The 21,510-nt window shown below is 47.1% G+C and overlaps 1 protein-coding gene across 3 annotated transcripts in view; it reads right to left on the reverse strand.

Annotated features, from left to right (window-relative positions):
* The window catches only part of SPRED2 (sprouty related EVH1 domain containing 2), a 59,666-nt gene that overhangs the window by 22,499 nt on the left and 15,657 nt on the right, over positions 1 to 21,510 (reverse strand). For 2 of the 3 annotated variants that reach the window (XM_035321068.1, XM_035321069.1), the window contains exons 2-3: positions 3,319 to 3,496; positions 1,906 to 2,074 (exon numbers count right to left, since the gene is read on the reverse strand). In XM_035321068.1, coding sequence (XP_035176959.1) covers positions 1,906 to 2,074; positions 3,319 to 3,496 — 347 coding nt within the window. Of the gene's footprint in view, positions 1 to 1,905; positions 2,075 to 3,318; positions 3,497 to 11,525; positions 13,056 to 21,510 lie in introns of those variants that run through there. The other variant, XM_035321070.1, reaches the window with a different exon arrangement.

Consider the following 21,510-nt stretch of genomic DNA (forward strand, 5'->3'; position numbering starts at 1 on the left):
AACCATGAACAAGACTAAAATACTAGCAACTGCTTGGAAAATGGGAAATTGTATCAAAAAAACCCTCCCTCTGACCTCTTCCCACACCCCACGGGTGCCCCCCGAGGAGCTGCTTCATTTGGGTTAGAGCCACGTCGCATCCCTAAGCGAAACAGTTAAATGCTTGGTACCACCTTCGCTCTGGAAATTTTTCTGAAATAACGTGCTTTATATAATGCTAAACTGCACCAGCCCCGGCTGCGTTCAGTTGCGTAATCACGAAGATGTGCAGAGCTAAGTGTGAAAGCCCACTTAAAACGCTAAGTAATGTGAAAACATTCATGCCGTTTGCTATATTAGCTTTAAAAGTAAAAAAAAAGTAAAATAAAAATCCAGACTCCCTCTAACAGAGCTGCCCGGGATTACTGTACTTGTGCAGAAAACTTAAGATACTTCTGATGCTATACGAAATAACCTACCACTTAAAGCAGTGACTTAATAAAACAAAGCTTCAGATGCACAGTTTGTTGTGCTTAATATTACCTGCTAAAGTTGACAAAGTGAACAAAAACTGAATACCAAGAGAAACCCAAGGCCTGACACTGTGTGTGCACGTGCCAGTGATTGTTTTTCATTCAGAAAGCCTTATTTGGAAGTTAAGTAGAAGCACATTCATGAGGATCAGACTGTGCTGTTAATGTGATAAATATAGATTTGCTGATTTTGAAGTATCTGAGATACAGCAGAACTTGATTTTAAATACTTCCACTGTAAAATGGATTAGAAAGAGCAGTGTAGGATCTGCCCCATACCAGCACCTCCAAAACGCTAATCAATACAACTGAGCTCTAACTTCGCATGGTCCTGTGTCACAAAGATAAAACATTGCTTTTATGACTCAAAACGCTTCCCATTTATAGCAAGCAAGAAGGAAGCAGGGAGTCTAACCGCAACTTGTTCAGGTAAATGGCACAGGAAAAAGCAAATCAACAACTAGTTGAGAAGATCCTTCCTCAAACCGGTGAGATGAATATTTACTCCCCTGTGTCACTTTCCTGGCTATAGATTCCATGTTAAAGCAAGGACAGGGCATCCAAAAGCTGAAGCTGTCTTAGGGAGCTAACGTCCTCAAAACCCGATTCACCAAAACCAGCTGGATACAACACTGCTCTGGTCACACGGGGTGAGAAGGAGAAAGGCTTTAGAGCGCTGAGTCCTACATAAAGTGGCATGGCTAAAACCAAGCAAAGAACCCATAATGAATTCATTTTCATTAAAATAAAATAAAGGAAAGTAGTATTGAATTATAGCTGTATTATGACTGATTGCAATGAGATGTGAAAAGGAAGAATTTATGACAACTTCAAAGCACGGGCAATTCAAATGCATTTTTTTCAGAATTAAAAAACAGAACAAAACAAAAAAAAACAACCAACAACACAACAAAGTCTTCAAGAGCGACCATTCAACCAAGCGGAGACAGACAAAACTAATTACTGCAAAAACAAAACAGTTTTTATTCAGCTCCGTGCAGGAATTCATCCTATGATTTAACAAAGACTTAGTAAAACTAAATTCGGCTGCACATAAAGACGAGCCTGGGCTGTTGCTGTCATCCCAAGCACGAAACCCAAGCCTATCGAAAAAGCATTAATAACAGACCAGATAATAATTAACGGGTGAAATCTTGACAGACCAGGCCAGATAGGATGGGAAAATATTCGGACTTAAATCCCTTCCCTCCATAAAGGATTAGGAGGCACAGCTCTCTGAAGTGAGCTGGGGCTGGCTCGGCACAGCATAATGCTGGACTACACTTGGAAGTGCCAGAGAGACTTTCAAGCCCAAGGCCTGATTTTAGACCCCCGCATCTTCCCATTTCCTTGCTGCAAACCCTCTTCCCCAGGTTTCCATGCGCCTCGGTACCTTCAATGAGGTCCTCGATGGCTTTCCTCACGCCTCTGTCGAAGGCCCGAGCGTCAGCGGGGCTTTGAAAAGTGAGCCCAAACTTCCTGTTGTCGACTTTCCAGTGGTGGAAGGTCGGGTTCGCCTTCGTGTACACCAGGTCCTTCTTCACGAAGCACTCCAGCACCACCTGGGGGGGCACGAGCCCAAGAGAGGAGCAAAGTCACTTTTCCCACGCAAAGGACAGAGCTGTCACCGCTTCAGCCCTGACCAGAGCTTTCCTCTCCCCAAAAGCAAGCCAAGTCATGATCTGTGCTACGCTGGTTGGGGAACATCCTTCCCTACTAAATTATGACTAATAAACACCAGACACTTTAATTGTTCTCTTAACCATCACACATTCATTTGTTATTAGGGTTTAAGTAGGTGCTTGATTGCTGGAGCAGATTTAGGAGGTCCTGTTATGCTCCCCCACCTTTTTTTCCTCCTTCACCCCCAGCCGGACACTGCTGTGCCAAAACCCATTTCTAGGGAGATGCCCAAGGAGAATGGGAATGGCTTCTGAGTCTTCCCCCACTCCCCCAAAACCATAAGCATGGCTCAAAAATAACTTCAAAAAAGCATCCCAAGCAAAACAGCAATGCAAAAGACAAGCTGTACTTGATACAGCTTTAAAACACCAGAACTTTTGAAAGCAAGATCATTTCCATCTTGAATGATACTTTTTTTTTTTTTTTTGCCCAAGCACTCAGTTTCCTGAGCCTGTGTGGGAGCCTATTTTTAAGCCAGCCCATCTCTTCAACAGGAGAGGATTTCAGAAGAATCAAATACATAAAAACACGGTAACAAAATATAACATCCAAAACAGACTCTGCAAATAGGGAAGTGGCTTTATTAATTTGCTTTGTACGGGAAAGAAAAGCCCTCTTTTTCAGATAAACAGCTACCAGAAGAAACCGAGTGCGTCAATTCATAAGAGACAACTTGTCTTCATATTCTCACTCTGCTCGTTCGAACCTTGAGCAGCACGCAGCATAAATAATTCATTGCCGTTTTTAAAGGCTTGCACTGCATTACTCAGTGCAGTGTGACTGGCTTCATGGATTCTTTACACTTCAATTCACTTCGCACATACCCCTGCTAGAGCCGAGAAAAACACGGGCCCTTTTTCAAGGGATCAGAGGGGGATCTTTGCACGCGGGTGTCGAAAATTTACCTGCTCCTTCCTGGTGGCAGCACGACAGCCCAGACAGCGAGAGACAGCAATTCAGTAACCTTCTAGATGAGGCTGGGATTGTTTTGTCCGATCTGGCACTATCTGCACATGCCTTTTTTATTTTTATTTCTTTTAAACTTGCACAAGAATACAATAGTATCAGATTCAGGGTAATTCTCATTATAAGAACAGACAAAAGTTGAATTAGGTTCTATTACCAGTTTGTCTTTCTGCCTTTCACCATGGATTAGAAATCCACTTCTTCCATTGCCCTCCGGGTATGTGACCTTGCAGACGCCAACTCTACTGAGACCGCCTCCTTCTTGTGGCAACCATCCCCCACTGGAGTCATCTCGGGTCATAACCACAGCTTTGACTCGCACAATATAGCTGTCACTGCAATGGTAACAAAACAAAACAAAACCTTTGTGAGCATCACACAGTCTCATCGGGGTGTTTCTCCCGAGGGCGGTATTTAGACAGCACTCCTCCCGCCGCAGCGCGTTTGCAGAGCTTGTGCTCAGGATGGAGGGCCACCTCCGCAAGGCATGGCCTTGACCGCTCAAGCCACCGGAGGGAAGAAACCCACCAAACAGCCAGGAACGACCCCGTTGATCAACACGGAGATGATATCAATATCAAACAACCCGTGGTCCCAGATGCCCTGTCTCTCATGCCACTGGGGATGAGGACCAAGCCATGCAGCACCTTGAGGCCAACACCCCCATGGGATGCATTAGGGTATCAGGTCTTCATGGTGTCAGAAGGACCATGCAGCCCACATAACCCATGAACTCATGTTAGTGAACTGGGGTTTGGGAGACAGCACTCAAATTCCTCCACAACTTGAATAGCCTTGCAGGGAAAACACAGTTTGGCTCCAGCTGGTACCTCAGAAGAAAGGAGCCAGGAACCAGCTAAGCTTGGATCATCAGGACCATGAGGACCACACCATGTCCTTAGAACAGCTCCACCAGCTCCCTGAGGGGCTTTCAAGGGCAGCACACCATAACCTTGCAAAAAACTATTCTGGAAGCAAGTGCCCACTGTGAAAGGTCACAAGATCCTCCTCAGTGGGGGCCTCTGCTTCCACAGGCCTCCCCAGCACCCCTTTCACACTCTGCTACAGTGTCAGAGGGGGACATCACCATGGAGGGGTAATTTAGGAGCAGGAAGAACAATACAGGACATAAACTCACACCAACACGTGGTACAGGACACACAACAGACCCCAAGCTAAAAGGAGTCATCCCTGTCCTCCACCTCCCTCTGCCCCAGAGTTGCTGGGAAATACCAAAATTAGCTTTCCCATCCTCTCCATGGTGTAACCTCACACGTGTTGGACACCAACTAAGCCAGCCACTGCTCAGGAATAGTGACATGGCTGTCAAGTCCTCATGGGGAAGCCACCACAGCATGGCTGGACGTCAGTCACATGCAACCATGGCACTGCTGGCTGCAGAGCTACCGAGACACCCAGCAGGGCCCACAAAGGCACCACAGGGCACTCAGACCTGGTAAAAACAGGGAAACATTAACACGGGCTAAGGAAAAGGACGCACAAATAAATTGGCAGAGGAATTGTCCATCTCCAGGCCTCCAAGTGAGCTCATCAGGAGGAAAAACCTCACCCTTTACACGGCTCCAAGAGGAAGCCTTTCAAAATGACAGGTAGTATCCCCCTAGGGAAAGAAATTCCTCCTTTAGGAAAGCTCTGTATCTGGACGTTTATTTGCAGCATCTCATACAACATGGCAGGAGAACAGGTCCTTTCTATCAAAATTTAAAGGCAGCAGCAGCGTTCTTCATGCAGAAGGAAAGCACAAATAAGTGCAAGGCTGTGGCAGGGTTCCTGCTGGAAGAGCATGTCTCACACCCATCTGGAGGACAGACCAAGGGATGGACGTGGACATGCCTGGGACCAGCTACTCCCTCCTCTAGAGCCGGACAGATCTGGCAAAACACACTGAAATTTCCCCTTCGTCAACTTTTTTTTTTAATGGATACTCCAACCTTCTCACTGGACCTATGTGATGAAGGCTGTTAACCTCTCGTGCTTAGGTTTCATCTCCTGTTGCACGGAGGACTTTGCACTGCCTGATAAAAAGCCTTTCAGCACACTCAGATATGCTACCTGCACCACAGCTGGCACACGCCAGGCACTCCCAGAACCGAGAAACAAGGTTTTTAACAACTTTTTTTTGCCCTGAGTCCTCAGGGCAGCATCCTGGTACAGGAAATGAGGCAAGCATGCCTATAAATGGATCCAGTTACCTTTTTATTTTCCAATGAACAACCATTTCTACATTTTACCTGTGGCAACTTGGATCTCTCTGGCTTCCTGATACTTAGAATTAAGCGAAATACTTCAGCTGATCTCCTACTTTGTAAAAACTGAGCTGCTTCCATCCAGGATTATTTGTGTTCTCTTCTTCTGTGTATTCTTCCCATATGGTCTATATGAATAAAGAGCAAAGAAAGCCAGCTATGCCTTTCTGTCTCAACCATCTCCTGTTCTCCAAGGCTCCTCTTTGGCCCTGTTTTTACGGTAACTCCTTTCACTTCTGGAGAATTCCCATTATATTTCAACCTCTTTTCGGAGGTCGGAGGCACTAGATACAACCTTCCTCCCCATCCTCCTGCAGAAGTCATCTATCCAAACTGCTGCTTTGCCTTCCGGGCTTGAAAACTGCTTGAAAACTCAAACTGACAGTTATACTTTTGAGAGGCATTTTTTTAGAAGCCAGCGTGGTTGGGCTGTCCCTGACATCCTCAGCTGGGGACACCTCCTGCACCCTGATCAGGCTTGTGGGAAGATGGCCATGTTTTGGGCCACGGTTTGCCTACAGCCAAGACGCTCTTGTGATAACAGAGGGCCGGGGGAAACAAGCTGGGACGGCAATTTTTTGGACCCAAACAGAGCAATTGAGTAATTTGCTTTAATGGGAAGAGGATGTATTGACGGTACAGAATAATTTGCTGGCTTTCCAAGAATACGTGGTAGGGGATGAACTTGAAGAAACCAGATTTTGACATGGAAGGAATATTTTAATTTTACTCTGTTCCTAATTGCTCACCGTCCCTCACTCCCACCCATCCAAAATACCATATAACCTGAAGTCCTCCCATTTTGAAGAGCTTCCTCCTTAAATACATCGAGCAAGGGAAGCTAGCTTCCATCCCCCACCATGGCGAGAAGACCTCTGCTCCCCTATTAGAAAAGGACCTTGTCCTGCAGAAGGGTTCACCTTTGGCAAGGTAAGCGGAGTGCAGCGGCTCTGGCTCCATTCACATAATCCCTTGGCACACTTTCCTACGGGATCAAAAGTCATGAGTGACGCTGTGCTGCCCCGGGAGCCCAGACCCGCTCCTACCAGGCTCCAGCCACAGATGTGTGTTTCCCAACACTCAGCTGATGCCAAGGGACTTAGGAAAGTAAAAAAAAAAAAAGAAAAACAAGCACAAAAGCACCAAAACCCAGAAGGTTAAGGCTTATTAGGGATTGATGGCTTAGTGTAGTCACTGTATGAGGCCTTACAAGCTGCACGGTGAATTTTCCAGGCTTCATTAAAGCCAAAATTGTGTCTGCAGTTTCTACCCATAAGCCTAGGATAGGCAGTGCTCCTTCTCCTCATGCCAGCATTGATAAATGCCTGGGAGGTCCTCAAATACCTCAGGTCCATACACAGACCTTGCTTCCTTCACATGAAAGCTGTTTATTTTTGCTGGGATTTAGCTTTACATGAATGCACCAAGGCTCTGGCTACTCGCAAGCCATCACACCCCGCCGAGCTCAAGAGCAATCTGCAGATCCCACGGGCATCTCGCTGGTTCAGAGTGCCACGAAGCGAAACAGCCACGCTGAAGCCAGCCCCCTTCACTTTTATGGTGGCAGCTGGGCAATTCGGCTATTCCAGGAGGAATGGTAACGAGGTAGGTGAAAACATTTGGTTTGTTTCTATTAACAAGATACTGACTGCCCCGCGGATTAGATTACGCACATCTTCCACGTAGTTAAAAAACAAAATAGCCAAAAATCCAGCAGTAGCCTTAGTTCCCCTCGTTTTATGGGCTTCTAAAACTTTAAGACCGCTCTAATTGTCAGGTTTACGGCCCGCATACTACGCCTTTCATGCAAACTATTCTTAATTACACTCTTAAATGGAGTCCTTTGCTATCTTAACCCTACAGATTCGTCTTCAGCAGCATTAAAAGCTGCAGAGGAAAGCATCCGCAGGGATCACCCAGCTGCATGGCAGCCGGCCAGCTGCTGCTGGGGCTGTCTCAGGTTGTTGGCCAGCCCCACCCAGAACAAAAACCATAATGAACCCGGGGAGGAGAGGTAGTGCAGCAAGCCACGTGCTGCTTTTATTGGAAGGGAAAGAGAACCCTTTAAAAATTATAGCTCGTGGGTGTGCATACGTACATATAAAAATATATTAAAAAAAAAAAGTGTGTGTTTGTAATTCCTGTTCTGAACGATATTGAGAATTTTCCTAAACACAGAGTGACTGAATGATTATTTTTGTGATAACTGAATCACAGCTGTGTTACCTAACTTTTACAAAGCATTTGTGCGTCTAAGAGACCGGCTCCATTCACGGGGGATACAAGCACTTTCCTGAGCTTTGTAATTCCTTTGTCAGACAAGGCTTCCATTTTTCGTTTAGCTGGAGGATGGAAATGGCACCCTTCAGATTTGAGGACGGGGGAATAAAGTGTCTGGGCCTATTTTTCTCCTAGAAGCCCTTAACTTCTAAAACACTTCCTGAACACCTTCTGTAATTCAATACATTATATATATATACTTAAGAGGTAGCAGCTCTTTGCTAGCAAGGCTAGTTGACAAGAACATAAGCTTACAGTCTTCCTCGCTAACACTGCCAGAAGTTCCTTCATTATTTTCTTCCCATCTTGACTTTCCAGCTTGCAAAGCCAGGAAAATTCAGGTCTCAGACAGAAAGGTAATTGCTCCACGAAGATCCAATCCGAAACTTGTTCCTCACTGTCTTCACTCCTAGCTTCCACCCAGGTTGCTGCAGTAGATCAGGCGGTCGCACAACCACCGTCACAGTCCCCGCCACCCCTGCACGTCGTCACCACCAGCTGTGAACATCTCCACCTTCCACGCAGAGGTCTGGTAGGCACCTACTGCTGGACATCACCAGGCTGCCCTCTCATCCATCAAACGAGCATTTAACGGGTTTCAAAAACGCAGATTCTTGTCTTTAATGTTTCCGCATTCCCCCAGGGAACAGCAAAAAGGATGGCAAGAGGCTACTAATGCAGCCAGAGGTTAGGTTATAAAGCTCAACCACAGACAGCGGGCGTTTAAGCACAGTTTGAACTATTCAGATACATGCAAATTTAGCTCTGCAGTCACTGGGGCACAACCTATCTACAGAAACTCTGACAACTACCATTCTTGCAGTCCCATTTTCTTGATCTAATGCTTACTCGGTTCTTGAACCTTCTAGCAAGGGTGAAATATCTGCAGCATTTTCCTCTTCGAAACCACAACGTATCACTTTGTTAGAAGGAAGAGCATTCTGAGTGCACGGAGCCACAGCAAAAAAAGCTTTGATATTTCAGTATCATTTAGGTTTCCAGCAGGAAATCACTTTTTCATTACAATACCAGCAAGTAAAAAAAAAAAAAGCCATCTGTGCCACTTTGGTGAAACCCAACATTAAAATGGAACCTGTACAAAACCCATGGAAAACCTCCCCAGTTTCAATGCGCTGTTACCCATCTCACCAGGGCAGGATTGACAAGAGGGCGAGGAGAGGAAGCAGGGAACCAGAAACTTTCTGGTTTGTACCCAGAAAGTCATCCTTGTGCTCATCACTACACCACACCGAGAATGCAGAACCACCGCAGAACCAATCTCTGGTACAACAAGCTTACAACCTCCATTGTTTCCCAACTTTCACAGCCGGTGCTACCAGGATAAGAAGACGCTCTGGGAAATTTTGTTTTCCACCTCAAAGTAAATACAAGGCGGTTCAAACCGATCTCAACACGCCTTGCTCCGGCACTGCCTGCCCAGTCCTGCAGCACGCGTGTCCCGTGGCACTTCACCTTACAGCAAGATTAACCTCACAAGCCCCGTTTCAGGACTTTTCCCTCCCTAAATAAAATGAGAAAACTTCCCTGGCATTTCGTAGTGGCATTCAGCATCACTCTGAAACCAAAAAAGAGTTTTCTCTTGCAGCACCCTCACACCTACAATGGAGCTGCTGAACCCAGCGTGCTCAGCTCTTATGCCGATCCGCCGTTTCGGGATAATAATAATAATAATAATAATAACAGCTGCCTTTCTGGGTCTCCAGTGGCCCCCAAAACAGGATAAAGACTGGCCACGTCCCGGCTGCACCCCGAGGTTTGCTTCCAGCCCTGCAGCTCGGTTAAAACCCGCTCATAAAAGCCTTTGTAGCAAAGACTAACAGCAGTTTTGTTTGTTTGTTTGTTTTCAGGGGGAAAAGGACTTCTCGAAAACCAAGACACCTGCAAGAGCCCAGCCACCCACCTCCGCACCTCCCTCCAGCCACCAGGCAGCGGCCAACAAAGGAGGCCTTTCAGCACAACCTTTGTTCAGCACTGAAGTGGGGTTTTATTTAGCTTATGAGAAACAGCCCTGTCCTGCTTGCGGGGCTGCTCACGTTTCCAGTGCTGATGGGGCTGCAAAGCGGGGTCCGGGAAGCCTTCGCCTGCAAGCCAAGACCTGGCCCTTGCTCCACACCTCCCAAAGGGCCCCAAAAAACCCACAGGGAGGCTTTTGTCTTGCTGACAAAACTTTTAAATGAATGATGAGCACTCCTGAGCTGGAGGAAACCTCATCCAAGCCCCCACAACTCTCCTTCTCAATGGATTATTGAATGACCTTCAGTTTTGCAGTTTTGACTTCCCTTCAAAATCATTCAATGGATCGATCCTGCAATAAGTCGCCACTGCTGCACATGGCAGTACGTCTTGGAAAGTTGTAAGGAAGGGCAAAGCAAGAAAAATCATTTTATTAAGGTAATTCATCTGAATGATTTACCCTGTGGCACACTGGATAGGCATGCAGCATGGGCAAAGTTGCACACGCAAGTCCCAGTAGTTTCATGCAAGGATACAAAATATTAACAGATTTCAAGGAAAGCTAATTAGCATTATCATTTACTGTAATGAGAAAGGAAGTTGTTATTGCATGACAGATGGTATTTGTTTTATATCACATGCAAGATAAGCAAAAAGCGCATAAAAGCCTGGCCAACCAGCCAGGTAGTTGCATGAGATCTGCATCCTGAATTGATTTTCCCCCCCCCCTTTTTTTTTTAAAGCCACAACCAAGTTCTATCAACTTTTTCTAACATACACTGATCATAAACACTGTTACAGCTATCATACATAAGCTAACGAATGATATTTAGTACAAATAAGACATCAAAGTAACAAGCAAAGCAACTGTATTATGCTTTTCTAAGTTTTCTTTCCCTCCTTATTCTGTAAACTGAGCCTAGAGATTGGACACCGCTCGCCAAAAACCAGAGAGGAGTGCCATGGGCAAATCTGTGTGGCAGATGCACAAGACGACGCCACCTCCACACAACCCCCTTCCCATCACCCCACAGCCTGAAGGCAGTGGAGACACCCAGCACAGCATCCCATTCCTCCCTGCACTGCCGCGTGTCACAGACAAACCACTGCCAGCGCCGCTGTATCACGGTGTGAGCTGTGGTAATGACACACGTTGATACTCCAGAACACGGAAAGTGTTCATTAAGTATACACAAGGAAGAGAAAAAAACAGCCTTGGAGAGAAAAAAGGACCCTTGCTCTCCCTATACGATTTGGATTTTCCCCCCGCCCTCCTCCAATTTTGATGGGTGAAGGAAGGAGCTCTGCTTCTCCCCCCGCACAGCTAGGAAGGCTGACGGATGATGTTATTGTGCAAATGTAAAAACAAACTAACAAAAAAAGCTTTCTGTAATTCGAGTTGGATCTACTGCACAAAAGGCAGGGGTTGGGGGGTGGGTGCAAAAAGAACATGAGCTTTAAATCAAAACATTTTTACCTTTTGCCATCTAAATACATTTTAAAAAAAGAGATCAACTGAATCAAAACCAACATGCACACCCAGTCTGCATTACAGCTCTCTTTAACCCCTCCACCCCGATGGAGAAGGGCAGCAAGTGAGGCAAGGGGCTTCTCCTGCAGCACCCTCGATATTTCCCTCTGGATAATTAAGAAAGGGCAGGCATGAACTCGATACTCCTGCAGTAACGGCATGGAACCAGCGAAGAAAGCCCGCATGGATAAGCTGCACGCATCCGCCGGTAAATCACCCGCTGGCTGAGGGAAGATTCAGAAGGGCTATGGAGGAAGATGGGGGGGAAAAAATAGAAAAACACAGTAAGGTGCCGCGAGAGAACGCACGTACCTGCCGGGGGATGCCATTTCCTCTACATTGCGCCCCCGGGTCGCTCCGTGTCACCATCCTTGCCTCCGCCGCGCCTCGGGCTGACCCCAGCCCAGCTGGTGGCTGACAGGCGGCTTCCCCCCGTGCGTGATTCAGCCTCCTCGACGGATGTGCTGCATTGTGCCGGGTGACTCATCCCCCAGCTATCCTGCACGTTAGAGCCCTGCTGTACCATTACTCATTCGCAACATCCTCCCCGCTCCTCTCCTCTCCGCTCACGGGCGCACTGACCGACCAAAGATCCCTGCTTCCCCGCCCCGGCGACAGGCTTCGAGAAATAATAAAAATCAAACGAGGGCCATACAGCTGCCATAAACTAATAACAGCAGCTCGCGGAGCAAAGGCGCTGCCGGGACTGTCGCAAGTTGTGCCGGACCCCGGGGCACGCCACCCACGCCTCCAGACCGGCAAACAGGTCCAAAGTTGAGCGTGGGCGTCCCCTCCCTGCTCCCCCTGGCCATCCTTTATTCCCAAAACACCGATGTGCTCAGACCAAGGGGCTGGGAGAAGACCCATCGTGGCTCATGGGGAGCTCACCCGGCGCCCCCCCGAGCGCTGTCCTCAAGTCCTCCCCATGATTTTAAGGCGAAAAACATTGCTCAAGAAGTGCCTCAGTGCAAGCGGCAAGAATGAAAATTGTGACATTGGGGCTCTAAAGCCAGATTCTAAAAATACTTGCCTGAATTCTGAACTAATCTACGCTGATGGTGAGAGGAGCTGGGGAAAGAAAGCTAATTTAAGTATTTCTAGGCTCAGCTTTCCCCAAATCCAAGCCGTTTTAACCTCAGGTTTCAGCAAACACCACTTTTTCCTGGGATGGAGAATAGTGGCCACGGTGATGCTACCTGAAAGCATCCTTTGGGAAAGCCGTGCCCTGGATTTTAGGGACATAACCAAGAACTGTGCACATTCTTGAGAACTTCACACTTGGACCACCGCAATACTGACCTCAAGGCCACAGAGGCTTGAGCCCAGCTTCACTGTGCAGACAACAGACTGTAAAGCGAAAATGCCTGGGACATTCAGAGGAGCCAGGGCAGAAGCGTTTGCTCAGTTCTTCACTACAGCATCCTGTGAGCCCAACTCACTGCTTTCCTCTCCTGGCTCAGCAGCAGCACTGCTTTTACCCTTCGGTGCTCAATACAGCAAACATCAGCTCTGTCCTCAGCTGCCTCCAGCGAGAAGTCAGCACACAAGCCTAAAGCAAGTCAGCCAGAAAAAAAAAAAATTAACAAAGATGCCTTGCCTGTTTTGCTGCAAGTCCAGTTTCTAAAGCTTTTTTCTCTCGAGGGACGAGGGAAGATGAAATTAGCCTCCCAGTGTAAGACAAAACTATCTTTGAATAAACCATGTTGTAATCACGTTTCTGAAACAGCAGCTTAAGCACTGACATCTCCCCAGTGCCTGCCCATTTCGTTGCCCTCCTGCTGCTTTTCTAGAGGTCCGCCGCTCCTCTTAAAAACTCCAAGTGCAGCATGGTGTCAAGCCACAACGTGGCTATTTCCTGCAAAGTCACCTATTTACTGGCGTGCCAGGCATCACCAAGAAGGGCAAAATGCTGTGAAAATATAAGATGTGGAAAGCTCCCTGCTATAAATGCCATGGCATGCTCGACCCATGCGGATGCAACTGAAGTTGTGCCCTGGCTTTCCATCTGCACAGAGAAGCGAGCGCATCAGTCAAGAAGTACCTAATTTAGTTCGCTTCGAGCTCCGTTCCCAAGGGGTTTCTCCGAAAGGAAGCCGGCATCAAGTCACAGGATATTTGCAAGCATCAACTGAATCACTGGCTGGCTTCTTGCTTTTGCAAGTCTTCTTTAAACTTGAGGCTAAGCTAACAAACCTCAGCTCCAAGCCTCCAAGTCTGGCAATGCTGCTGTGCCTTTTTTTTTTTTCAGATTTCTTTTTCTCTCTTTTTTTTCCCCCTTGAATTCCACCATCTCCAAGACCACCTTAGCTTGCCTATCGGTGCTACGGTGAAAAACCCTCTAACGCCTTTCTGCATTTCCTGGCTTGGCCCGGTGAGCGACTGCTCCGATATAGGCACATTTTCCCCAGTTTTGAGCGGGATGCGCGCCGCTGCAGGCTTCTGCTATTAGCAAACTAAGGCAAACATTGCAACCGGAGAGCCAACGAGGCGGTGGAGTTGCTTCCTGCTGCCGACCGGCCAACTGCGAGCACGGTTCAAAGAGCCGGGACTGTGGTCAGAGCAAGAGGAGCTCCTTCTCACCGCAGCTGCTGGAGAAACTGGGATTTGGACAAGGAAATCCCCTTGCCCCATTTGTGTCAGTCGTCTTAATGGGCTAAACTTCAGCAGCACAGCACAGGACCGAGCCCAGCAGCTCATGAACCCAGCAAGAAGTTGCTCCTTGTGAGAGGCGAAGGATGTTGCTTTTCCCCATATTTTTTCCTTCACTTAAAAACAAAACAACAAACCCAGAAGACTTTATAAACTTATTCCGTGTAGCTTTTTTGCCTAGTGCTTGAGACAGAGCTAAGGTCATTCACACCACGCTTCCTGCCCACAAAGTTGTCTTAAATCCAGCCTTCGTCCAAGTCACGCTGGGAGAGATGAGGGAACAAAAGTATATGGCAGAGAGAGGAGAAAGCGCAAAAAAGCTGATTCGTAGGTATGACTTCAGATGTTTTATGACGTTTTCAGATGTTTTAGATGGGTTGCATCCAAATGTGCACTCAAAGGGGCACTGAAATGCTCTTTCCTCCCTACCGTCACCACGCTGTCCCTCTTCTCCCCCAGGCAGGAGCACGGTACCACAAGTACAGCTGAACAGTGCTTCTTTCAGATGCACTATGGCAAATCCCACGTGTATGTTAAACAATTAGGTCTCACTGACTGTTTCAGATTACAGTAAGGAACCTGCTGGGGATGGATGGTCTGTGAACACCCATCTCGGAGCATCTCTGGCCACAGCACGGCTCAACCCTGTGTATGCATTCGTCAACACAGAGCTCACCTGGATGTTAAGCATCACGAAGCATGATGCTTTCCTAACACTAACACACCCCAAGCACTGCAGTAAAATTAAGAAAAGAGAACAACTGCAGCATTTCAGCTGGAGGACCGCTCTGACTGCAGGTATCCCTTCAGCACCAGACCACTGCACGCACATCAGTGCAATCCCAGGTCCCAGCAAAGACATTGCCCGTTTATAAAATACGGAGGTGCTAAATGAGCACGGCAACTTAGAGGCAGCATTTCTATGTCAAACTGTGCAAACCAAGGCGACCCTTTGTACATCGGTTGAAAAAGGCCCGCTTGATTAACAACTTGTAACAGCAAGTCTTTTTTTTTTCTGGGTGTTCTGAAAGCTTAGCCTGGGCCAGGCACGTCATTCTTACAGATGCACAGACCTTTGTGCATATGGACAACAACAAACACTGATCCCAGCATAGCTGGGTACTTCCCAGCGTGCAGGAAGGTGCTGGGTGGAGGCCAGGTGGATTTAATTTTCCTGCAGACAGACCAAAGGCAGGCTGCCGAGTGCCTTACCTGCCTCCAAACAAACATCCCCAACCATAAGAGAGGTTACACAAATGAGACATGCCCAGCTCCTCTGCGCTGAAAAAGCCTCGTGTGCTTATTTCCTAATTAAACTGCTCCTCTGTAGCTCCTAATTGGTACCTGGTCAAACAGCTGTAACCCACGGCAGGGAATCTAAACCTGTACTTTGCTCTCGTGCAGCGTAGACTCTGGCATCACAGGGCAAGATGCGAATTTTCATTGTCTTGAAAACTGCTGGTAAAAACCAAGACCTTCCTCCTTCCTTTTTTTGCACTTAAGCACTTGGTTCAAAGGAGACACCCTTTTCATGTCCTGCCCGTACATGGTTTGCATCTGAATTCACACTCTTCTTGCACCAGGATTGATATCTCACAGGCTGGCCGGCCAGCAGAGCTCAACAGCCAAGCTAATGGCTTCTTGCAAGTCATCCATCTGAAGAGCTCATCACCTGTACAAGCCAAGATCAATCACTGCTGCCAGGGGTCAGATGTATGAACCCACTCAAGAAAACACCGAGGAAGACCGGTCATTCATAACACAGGCTGAAGAGCTTGACTTGGCTGGTTGTTCCTAAATCAGAACCTTCCCAGACTAAAGATGTGTACCCCAGATTGGAAGACACCAACAGACGATGCACACCCAGTTTCTTGTTTTCTCCTATTTCCTCTGTACTTTTTTAGATTTCAAACCACTCTTGGTGCTCCTCCTGAGGGCTGGCACTATCTTTTGTAGCAAGATTCAGCAGGCCTAGAGGCAAGTGCCATATGATAACCTTTATACACCCACATTCCTAAATCCACTGAAAACTTCCATAAAATCATGTTAACCAGCCCCAAAATAATATACTTGAGCTGTCGTCAACTGCACCTCCTTTCAGCCAGCTGTTTCCAGTGCCTCTGGGAGCTAGCTGCTGGTTTATACACTTAAAGGAAGATGTGTGAAGCTTACCGTGCCGCCTTGATTTTTAGTAGCATTGGAACTATTTTACTGTTAATTCAGGATTGCCACATCCAGCATTAACTGTCCGTAAGCTTTCTGATGGAGGTCCTGCAGCAGCCAGAGCTTTCTCACCAGTACCTTTGCTTTCCTGCAGCCAAGTGAGTGCATCTCCTACTTTGTTCTCACTGCAATTGGCTTTCCTGTTTACATTTCTGCCTGCGCTTCCCTCGCAAAGTAGAACGGGCTGAAAAAAAACAAGCAAACAAACGTTTCCTCAAGCTGCAGCCGGTTGCGTGCCCGCCCTCCTCGGCACAGCCACCGTGTGGGTCCCATTTAACAGCTCGGTACTTCCTGCACTCCATTTAATGGACAGCTATTTTCAGTGCTGTCAGATACGGCGGGCTGGAGTGCCGGCAGAATATAGCACCGGCAAGGAGTTTGTCCACATAGGGCAGAAAGGTTCATCGGGCGAGATCGCCCCAGGGTAATCCATTACCTTGGGATAAGGACACGTTATTTAATATGCTGCATATTCATGTTTTCGTGCCGATTCCTTTTAAATGAAAGCTTTGGGTACTTCTGCCAGAGTCCTCAGGCATACCTGAAGATGACCGAAGCCTCCCAGGGCCTTCTAACAGACCGCGGTGAAGGAGCTTTTCATCTCGTTCAATCAGGATTTCTGGTGCAGAGTTATCACCTGGGGCTGCCATCTGCGTCTGCTGGCCTTACTGGTGAATGCCAGAAGACCTGTGCTCCACACAACTGGCTAAAACACCACGTTTTGGAAACACCAAGTACCAGTGAGCCTGTTCACTCAAGAGGCCATGAGGCTGCACTTAAGCATGCTGAACCTCCAGAAGTTTAAGAACATCAAACCAAAACATGAATGCTAAAGAGAAGCAATGACACCTTCTTGCTGAGGACCTCTGAGAAGAAAGCGTTTACCTTTCGTCTTTGGGCAAAGCCCTCTATACCCCAATAAATTAGGCAGTTAATGCCTAGAAGGGAGGAAGTTGACATACCCTGATTTTTCTTCCAAGTTCTCACTTGTTTTTCAGTTTCTCAAGCTGTGTTATGACCACACTCGACGTGTGTGCAGCAGATGATAATGGAACCGCAAGTGTTTATCTGACTCCAAAACGAGTTTTTTTTTTTAACTCCCCCCCCTCCCCCCAACTCAGATTTAACTATGGCTTTAATTCCACTTTACCAAGAACACAAAACTGACAGACACCTCGGTAGGTGCAAGCTTGTCCTTTGACACACACCATTTCCAAAATCTGGTTTTCCTGTTCCTGCATGCACTTTCAGCCAATTATATTACGAGCACCTGCCTCGCTTGCTCAGGACTTACTGTTATTTGTGTCACTCCCACCACGATATTAGTGTGGGAGAAACTTTAGGAAGGAAGAGCCTTGGTTTGAAGATGGGCAGCCGTGCTTTGAAGCAGCCAAGCTCCTTGTGCACTTTACCAGCCAGGACAGAGGGCAGGAAGGAATTGCATCAGGATCTGCGGCACTAACGGGGTGATGCAGGTAACCCTCTGCGTCTCTCTGTGCATGGCCAAATTGCAAACACACAGCAAAATCTGGCTTGCCTGCACATCAGCCGCCGCAGAGCTTTAAAAGCCTTTTCTCTTTTTGTGTTTTAAAGCCAAAGTGGTGGCAGCGAGGTCTCCAAATGCCCCCATGCACTCGTGCAAGCAGCAGCTCCGTGCCCAGCACTCGAGTGGGATGTTTTGGCTGTGAGACAAGACTGCTGGGGAAGCAGGACGTGCTGGGACTGCCCTGCAAGGCCTCGTTGTCTGCTAGAAATTGATACCCAGAGAAAACAGTGACGGTGTTGCAACGTGCTACTGGGACAGAAATGTGTACGCGTTGCCCCAAGGCAAGCCAAGTATGAACTTCTGAAAGCAACTCACACCGAGATGGGAAATCACTAGTTGCCTGTCAAAACACACCATCGTGCCCACCCCGCAAAAAAAAAAACAACCCCAAAACAAAACTAAAAAAAAGACCCCACACCTTTCCAGCTCTGATTCAGCCGCTGAGAGGGGACAAGCCACCCCAGCCAGGATGCTCAGCACCAGCCTCCACCAGTCTATAGGACCACACCAGCAAGCTTCTCACACTGCCCACCACAAAGGCCGTTTCCACACCAGTGTAAGTCAGTCAGTCACGTGGCAGCTTAAAGGATGGCGTCCACCCCAATGCGACAAGTCAACCCAAGGGCTGGATGCACAAACTGGGGACTCCTCTACTACCACCTGCCCTGTGCACACCTTCCTGCTAGCAAATTCGGTGGAAATCCATGGCTGCCTTGAAACAAGCTCCAGATGCTGCAGCACCCCTTCTGCAGCAGTCCAGGTGACACTTGGACGGGAGATTTCCAGATGTACACCCAACCAAAGAGATGAAGTGTAGCTGAAACAACGCGTTGCCAAAACCAACACAAAGACAGTGACCTCTGGAATTTGGGGCGACTTGCAGATGTCCTAAAGGATGCCATTGACTAAGTCATACAAAAGGTACTTTAACCCCTGGCAATGATTCATTGAGATATTTTTCTAGCAAAATGGCCTTATTACCGAGGGAGAGTTTCCTATTATTTGCAGGAAAATTCAGAGGAGCACAAGTAGATACTAATTTGTTAAAGAGACAGATAAACATGTACAGGAAATACTTCTATGAAGGTCCTGATCCTCTGAAGATTAATAATCCACAGTCCTGGAGACAAACCCATGACACTGAGGAAACAAGCAAACTGTAAAAACAGGAAGAAGTGGAAGCTTATTTATTTATTTATTTTTATGTTATTTTGAGTGAATATTTGTTTTTCCGAAGCTCAAGACACTGGCGAAAGCCTCCATCTGCAGGTCACACCATTCTCTATACAAAAGCAGCTGCAGAGAGTTTCCTCACCCAGGTCCCCAGAGCTGTCAGCCCGGTGAGGCCATCCTGCACGTTATGGATGAGCTGCCTCACGAGCCAACATTGGTTTTTTTGGTTTTCACCTTGTTGAAAAGCCATTTCAAGGCACTGCAAGGGCTGTCGCCGTACGCACGACGTTCTGCAGGTGATGCCAATAAGCCAAGGTATTTTGCTGCTGTGTTTCTGCCCAGAGCCATGGGATGAAGGCACTCCCTCCAGATACGTATTTCAGTATATTCACTATAATATCGGATTAAGGTAATACCCGTTGGAAATTAAGGGTTTTGTCACTAAAGCTATAAAGAAAAGCTGCTTTGGACTCTCCTCCCTTCGTTTTTGTTCAAAATAAAATAAAGCCACCACCACTTTGAATTACAATCCCTTCGAGGATGCCGTGGGGACACGCTGAAGCCAGCCACCACAGCTTCTCCCGCGACTTGGGGGCGCAACTGTTTTCAGACCATCACAAATCACCACACCACCGCTTTGTTCAGAGGCACTGACGTTTTCCTCCATCTCAGAAACACGTCGCTCTGCTCACAGTGGCAGCAGAAGGAGCCTTCGGACCCGTGTCACTTCTCGTACGCCAATTATTTCGTAGCAGTGGCTTGGGCTGAGACACATTGCTGCCCAGGGCCTGCTGCTGTTCTAATGGAGCGGGGCAGAGGAGGGGAAGGGGACCCCACACCAGCTTGTCCTCAGCCAGGAACGCTTTGAAGCAACTTCTCCACCTCCCTGCAAAAGCGTGTGAGAAATCTGGATAACTCCCATTACAACCAAGGCCACGCACACGTACCGAATCGCTGCCCAGAAGATGAATTAGGGTGACATATGCCGAATTCCCAGACCACAGACGAAGTTTCACTTAACCTTAGAAAAGGTTTGTTAAAATATTTATCCCTCTGACATGCTCCTGTCACACTGAATACTTCTTTTATACTGTATAAAGTCATCTTTTTTTGTCCACTGGAAGTAATCACTTTGAGCTAGGGCATTCATCACTTAAGAAATGCAGTTAATTTCTAGGTTAGTTAAGGGGTGCTTCTGAGCTGTGGGGGGCAACAATCTACATTGAAAAAATACAAAAAAATAAAGGCAAGTGCAGCACCACCAACTCTACTTCCCACTTGGATTTGACTTCTTCCACAACAGCAATCAAGAACTAGATGCTATTTTTATCGTGTATGAAACATTAGTATAGATAACGATATATTTTATCAAATATTAAGCATTTTCTATTTGCCTGACATACGGAATATACCCAGCCTCCTTTCCTATTTCTCTCCGTATCAGCTAGGGCACTGACTGACAGTAACACGATGGCATGGTTGATTAAGTTGCAGTAAAATCAGATAGGAAAAAAAAAAAAAAGGATCTGACGGGTATACCTCCAAAACAATTCATAAGTCCAGCTCACCCAAATTATTCCGCACCACAGAAACCCTGGTGCCACTGCAATGACGTAAAGCTTATCAGCACGTTCCCTGACCAGATGGAGAAGTGATGGTCTGCACCCAAAACCGGACCCAAGCTAACTGGGCGAGCTATGGGTACCTGCCTTAAACTAATTCACCTTCCCTTTTCAAGTGATTATTTTCATTAAAATCCCACCTCATTGTTGCACAGCCAAGTAGACCAGCTGTTAAATCAGCTTTTTCTTTCTCTCCCACATGTGTTAGCACACCAAAGGTTCATGAGCATAAGCAGCACGATGAAATGTTTTACACTGCCTCGTAACTCTTGGCGTTGACTGACGGTGTTGGTAATTAAACAAATCTATCAGAAGCAGAAATAGGAATAATAATAATAACAGACACAAATGGAACCTTGAGCGCCGGCTTCAAGGAAACAGCCATCAAGAAGTTCACTCTCTCTAGATAAAGAAGTATTTGAGGTGTTTGTACCACACTTTGTACCCAGATCCGATGTTTCCAGCCACTTTGAGCAGACAGGTTCATGCCAGGACGTGGGGAGCCTGTCTGATTTTGAAACCTGAAAGCCAGGTTTGGAAGTAAGAATGAAGCCATGTCCTACAAGCACGCCATGCAACCCTGCAAGACATTTTAACCCTGAAACGTCACCTGGATATTCTGGCTTCACTTCTTATTTGCTCAAGCTACCAACAAAATCTGGACAATACCTTCACAAAAATACCCAACTTATGGATTCCTGCCATTAGAGGAGTTCATCAAGTGTACCCAAGTAAGTTTTTTCTCCATCATCTGCCAATGATCAACACATACTTTTAGAAGTCACAAATTGGCTCCTCAAAGATCTTTTTTTTCCAAGTCATATAGAAATATCATGAAGCAACAAAAAATGCAATAAAACCAAGGGCAACATGCCTTTTCCAAAGCAGCCTTCCAAGCTTTGGTGACCCCAGCTGCAGAGCATGCTGTGCACAAGGATGGCTGTAAGCTAGCCAACGCTGAAAGACTTGGCCACGTCTTCTTGTGGGGCATCTCATGGCTTCTTGGCTTTGCGCAGTCCTGGCTGCACGGGATGTTTTTGACTTGGCCAGTAAATCAACTGGTGCTTGAGGCCAGTGAGTCCTT

The sequence above is a fragment of the Oxyura jamaicensis genome, chromosome 3 (assembly GCF_011077185.1).
Source record: "Oxyura jamaicensis isolate SHBP4307 breed ruddy duck chromosome 3, BPBGC_Ojam_1.0, whole genome shotgun sequence".
Taxonomy (NCBI): Eukaryota; Metazoa; Chordata; class Aves; order Anseriformes; family Anatidae; genus Oxyura; species Oxyura jamaicensis.